The sequence below is a fragment of the Quercus suber genome, unplaced genomic scaffold, assembly GCF_002906115.3.
Source record: "Quercus suber isolate HL8 unplaced genomic scaffold, Cork oak 2.0 scaffold_102, whole genome shotgun sequence".
Taxonomy (NCBI): Eukaryota; Viridiplantae; Streptophyta; class Magnoliopsida; order Fagales; family Fagaceae; genus Quercus; species Quercus suber.
In genome coordinates this window covers 276302-282200 of record NW_027069567.1, presented here as the reverse complement: position 1 = coordinate 282200, position 5899 = coordinate 276302, and the positions used below count along the sequence as shown (strand labels likewise).

The following is a 5899-nucleotide window of genomic DNA, read 5'->3' as shown; positions in this document are numbered from 1 at the left end:
AGAACATTGTAATTCAAACTCAAACCAATAACTTTTATGATTCATAAAACTCAAATTAAAATGGATCGGCTGATTAAGGAGGAACCCTGCACGTGCGGAGGCACGTATTTGTCATATCTAGGAACTTGAATTACGTTCTTTCTTAAAAAATAATAATTGATACTGTATATCATCAGCTCAAAAACCTCCACAATCCACATGCCAATATCCTTTGCCCTGGTTTTCGAGGTAATTTCCTTTACTGTAATTCCGATAATGTATCATGTGATTGTTGTAACATTATTGTGTGTGTAAAAATGAAATTAACTTTCTGAAAAGAAAGAAAGAAGGAGCTACATATAGAGTAGGCCAAATAAATCAAATAATTATAACTCGTCCAAGTTCCTAACTCTCAAAAAAGACTCAATACTCTTCACTCTCGAGGAGTGGTATCGTCTCAACTAGGTAATGACAGGCCGTTTCTTTCTTTTAAAAGTTAATATTAACTACCATTTCCGATATATATAATATAATAGTACAATAATACAGAAACTGAATTTCTCATCTCATCCCAAAAGCAGGGACGATAAATAATGAAAATATTAGATTTAGAGACACCAAACAGGAAATAGAAGAGAATAGAATATAGAGATGCCATGAAGTTGCGTTACACCTACTGCTCTTTTCTTTAGCTTTATTCTTCTAAAGCCCCCATCTACGTCACCTTTTTCCATTCCTTCCTTTCTTTTCCCTTCACTTTTCTTCTATTCCCTTTCTCATTCCATCATTCAACCCATACACCTCTCTCTCTGTGATGGCCTAGCTAGACCAAAGCTCAAGCTCAAAGCTCCTACATACACCAATGGCAAGTGTGGTAACATTCGTCAACAAGTTCTTTTCTATCTTCATTCTCCTCCTCCATCTTGGCTGCTTCATTTTCACCACCACCGCCAACGATCATCACCAACGCCCTTATTCGAAGAAACGCAAAGTCTCTCCTCTCAGTGTCTCTCACTCCTCTCCTTCAAAGCCCAAAAAAGCTCTCTCCTCCTCTTGGTCTTTTCTCAAACGCATTTTCTCTTCCGATTCCTGCAAATCCAACATCTCCTCCATCACTCAAACCCAGCCAACAACAACACCCCCTACTCCCATCACCACCACTACTTTATCTTCCGCCAGATCATCCCAGCATTCCATTGTTCCCCTCATCATCCAACCCGAAACTCACTCATCGGATCCTCCACGTAAAAAAAAATCCGGGTCTTGCTCAGAATCCGATATCTCCGCCGACAACCCTTTCTTTCCTCTCCGAAACGACATCTTCCCCTGCACAGCTTGCGGCGAAATCTTCCCTAAACCCCAGTTCCTAGAACAACACCAGGCAACCAAACACGCTGTTTCGGAGCTTGTTGACGGTGATTCGGGCAAGAACATCGTCCGGATCATATTCAAAACCGGATGGACCGACAACCATAAGAGCCCGATACTTCATCGGATTTTGAAGATCCATAACAGTCCCAAGATACTCTCGAGGTTCGAAGAGTACAGAGAGACAGTCAAAGCTAAAGCTGCGCGAAACGGCGCCGTTAAGAGACGAGACGAGAGGTGCATAGCTGATGGGAATGAGCTACTGAGGTTTCACTGTTCCACGTTTCTGTGTGATCTGGGACTTAACGGGAGTTCCGGCATTTGTAACCAGCAATATTGTAGTGTGTGTGGGATTGTTAAGTCCGGGTTCTCACCCAAGTTGGACGGGATTTCCACGCTATCGACCAGCTGGAAGGCACACGTGGCGATCCCAGAGGAGATCGAGCAAGAGTTCAGCTTCATGAACGTGAAAAGGGCGATGCTGGTTTGTCGGGTCGTGGCGGGTCGGGTCGGGTGTGACTCGGAGGACGTGGACAAGGAGGATGGAGGGTTTGACTCAGTCTTTGGAAGAAGTGGGGATGGGGTCCACACCAGTGTGGATGAGGAGGAGCTGTTGGTGTTTAATCCAAGGGCTGTGCTTCCTTGCTTTGTGATTGTGTATACAGTGTGAGTTTCATCATGTGGTCTGGTCCTCCTTTTTTTCTTTTTCTTTTTTTCTTAATCATGGATTGTTATTATTTATGATTTGTGTTGGTGATTGTGTATTACAGCTTTTAAATAGGTTTTTTTTTTTTTTAAATTGTCTGTGACCCATGAAGGGTCACACACAGGCCCAAAGCCAAGCTTGATAAACCTAAATTAATAATGGCCTAAACTTCATTGCAAATGTGATGAATGGGGGGGCTGTGACCAGTGATCACTTTGGTGGTACTGTGGTGGTAACTTTTAGTTTTGCAGTCATGTTAGTGTTAGGATAGTTTTGTTTAGAGGTCGTCATATCTGACAGTATCCACTTGGGCAGTGTAAATCTTCTAGTTCAAATGTGGTTTAAGTCATGTTGTCTCTATGGACTCTTCAACTTGTAAAAATGTGTAAGAAAACAAGTTTTTTTATTTTTATTTATTTTTATTTTGTTTAAAGGAATTCCTAGTGATTTATTTTGGATTAAGGATCTGCTTTTTGCTATCATAAATTCGGTTTTGATCAATTTACACGCAAATCTTTGTTTTCTGAATTTTGGTTAAGCATTGTATGAAAATGCCTTTATTTTGACTAAAGCAATTTGTGATACATCAAAATCCTTTGTCTCAACAATCGTGCTTTAGCTAATATCACGAGCTTGCTACCAACCACAATGAAATTGTCAATTCCATTCTACTCATTGTTCAGATTTGTCCGTTGTAATAGAATGTTTTAAGTATTAGTATGTGTTGACGTGACGTTTTGAAATTACCATTAATTTATTATATATATAATTTTAAATTAAAAATAAACAAATGTGAGCCTTCATTACATAATTTTAGAGTATATTTATATAGCAAGGAGCCCATAATTTATGATTAATTGATACCTTAATCTAATATGGCCAAATTTCAAACTTCAAATGTCAAATCAATAAATTTATTTTAAGATGAATCAATAACTCAAAATTCTCACTGCAATAATATGAAATTAAACTCAAATTTCATATTATAAGAAAGGGGAGAAAAAAAAGAAAAAGAAAAAAGAACCAATGCAAAAATTAAATGTTTTGTTCACATACTAGCTAAAATAATTGTATCGATTATTAGGGCCTCCTTGTTTTGTATCTGTTATTAGAGTCGAGGCTTTTTCTCTGTTTGTGTGGTTTTGTTTCTTACTTAATAAAATTTCTTGTTCATAAAAAAAATAAGTAAATAATTGTATCGATTAAAATTTAGTAGTGTGGGGGTATTTTTTGCTTTAAGGCCAAGGGCTAAACCAATTGGAGCCTAGGCAATTTTTGCTCTTGTCCCACATTGGAAAGAAAACCTCAATCTTCATGCCATATAAGGGATAGCCAATGGTGATAGAATACCAGTAGTTTGGTTAAAAGTAGAATAGGCTAAAATTTAGGCTAAGGTGAACAAAGGAATGACTCTTATTGATTAACTAACTACATTTGGCTGTTATTACTGTAACCAAAATGGAATTGACAATTTTGGTTTAGAGGACACTACCAAGTAACATAAGTTAACGGTTTAATACTTTAAAAATAGTCATTATCATTAAGAAAATAAGAGATAAAACTCCAAAAACTCTACATAAACAAGTTCGTGGAGATTATGGGCTCCTCGACATGTGATAAGATATTCTAAGCTTCTTTAAAACTCTATACTATTTAGTTTCTAATTGATAATCGAATATGCTATAAACTTTTGTAATGGAGGCCCAAATTTATTTATTTTTCTTTTAAAATAAGTTAATGGTAATTCTGAAACGCTACATCAAAATAGAACAATAATAAAACATATTATTACAAAGGACAAACCAAATCAATGGGTGGAATTGAATTGAAAACTTTATTTTAAACACGAGAGGTTGTGTGGCTAGTTTCAAGTTCGCGACATTAGCTAGAACACAATTGTTGAAACAGAAGATTTTAATGTATCACAAATTGCTTTTAGTTAGAATAAACGCATTTTCATACAATGCTCAACTACAATTCAGAAAATAAACATGATTTGCATATAACATGAACAATAATAAATAGTTTTACTTGTAATAACACGTGCTAATGAAAATACTAATATTATTTTCATATAAAAATTTTCATATAAAACAATATTGTAAGGATGCAATTTGACTCCCAAGCCCAAAGGATTGATGAACTTAAGTTCAAAGAGCCCAATACAATGAATTTGTAGAAAGTAGGTAGAAACACTGAGCTTTAATGAGTCAGACAACAAATGAAGTGGATCCAAATGACAAGAAAATAAAGATAGACTGATTTAATCTAAAGAAAATCGTCCTCAGCACAGTCTGAGGAGACTAGTTTGTATATATTTATGCTCAAGTTTGGTTACAAGTTTAATTCTTGATTGCTACAGTGTTTCTTTCTCAATTTCTCAATTTCTTCTCTTTAGGATCCTCTTTCTATTTTATACTCTCTTCATTCTTTCCTCTTTACCCTCCACATGTAGAGCAAATTGCTAGTATTGATTTTTGTCTTATTAGCACCTTCCTGAAGTCTATAGTGGTAACTGTAAGGCTAAAAATTACTGTTCAAGTATCACCTCCATATTAATAAGCTCAGTTGATTAGGTGCAGAACATTCAATGCGGTGCTAGTAGCTTTCTCTTTAGATATTTTAAAACTTCCCTCTATCCTGCACTTCTATGATGCTTATCTGTATCAATAGAATTCCTTGGAACGTTGCCTTGGGTGGCAAGCCACCCCTTCGGACCTCGGCTTTGCTCAACCGAGGAGGGATTCATCCTCGGACCACCTTTACAAACCCATATGATCAAAGCCAACCTCTTAATTTACTAACGCAGACTCCTTTGATTACGTTCGCCCCTCCTCGGACTACTTTATGTTCTCAGATTGAGCCTCCAGCCTAATATATGTATGGATGTATATATTTCTAGGCCTAACATCACTACAATAGCCCTTCGAAATTCTCCTCTTTGGCTCCTTAGGAAGAAATGAGGATTTTGATGTCACCACAGTGATCTCGTACCTTATCGCATCTCATCCTTGCCTACGCAGGCATCTTTTTAACTGCCTAACGCACGCTCCTAACTCTTCGGCATTCGAGACACGCCTTCATTAAATTCTTACGGCTCCATGTTCCTCACGTTCTATGGTGTGATGCAAATCCAACAGCTGAGGACTTTGCTGGAACCCGAGCAGAAATTTTCCCACTCGTAACTCTCCTTTTGATATAAATACTGCCCGAATATATCACTCATCTCACTTTAGCACTTATACATTGAACCTGCAAACTTACCCTAACTTACTCATGCCCTCACAAATACCAAGAGCTAGTTCGAGGAGAGTTTTCCACTTTGTGTAAGTCTTCATAAATCTTTTTATTTATTTATTTGGCAAAACTACATTATTAGTCCCCGAAGTTTATCTGATGTGTGCAGTTGGTCCCTCAAGTTTCAAGTAAGCGCAATTGGTCCTTCAAGTTTTTAAAATGAGTAATATAAATCATTTGGTTAACTTTCGTTAGTGGTGTTGCTTACGTGACTAATGGAATAACGACCTTGCATTTTTTAAATGATGTGGCATTTATTTTTATTAAAAAATTCCAAAATTAAATTTATACATATGAAAGAAACTAGACCCATTCCAATTCAAATATTTATCCTACCCCAATACAAAAAAATCTCCATTTGCAATCTGATTTACAAACCATAAGAGAGGGGAGAGGCAATGAACAGATCCAAGGCCTAGTTGTCGATGACGCTGCTGCCTTCCGTTGGAGACGGTAGGCTCTTGCTTCACATATCCTTCTCCAACCGATAACCATTAACCCCTCCCTCCTTATCTTGCACAGCCACTAACCCACCTCCATGACTAATTC

General features: G+C 37.1%; 1 protein-coding gene across 1 annotated transcript; it reads left to right on the top strand.

Annotated features, from left to right (window-relative positions):
• The first annotated feature begins 518 nt into the window (after positions 1-518).
• Positions 519-2469, top strand: LOC112006729 (uncharacterized). Its single transcript, XM_024039042.2, has one exon. The coding sequence runs from the start codon at positions 842-844 to the stop codon at positions 2015-2017; it is 1176 nt and encodes a 391-aa protein (XP_023894810.1). The 5' UTR covers positions 519-841; the 3' UTR covers positions 2018-2469.
• Positions 2470-5899: the final 3430 nt, after the last annotated feature.

Excerpts from the sequence above, each read along its gene's own strand:
- LOC112006729 (XM_024039042.2), top strand. The coding sequence starts at position 842 with ATGGCAAGTGTGGTAACATTCGTCAACAAGTTCTTTTCTATCTTCATT.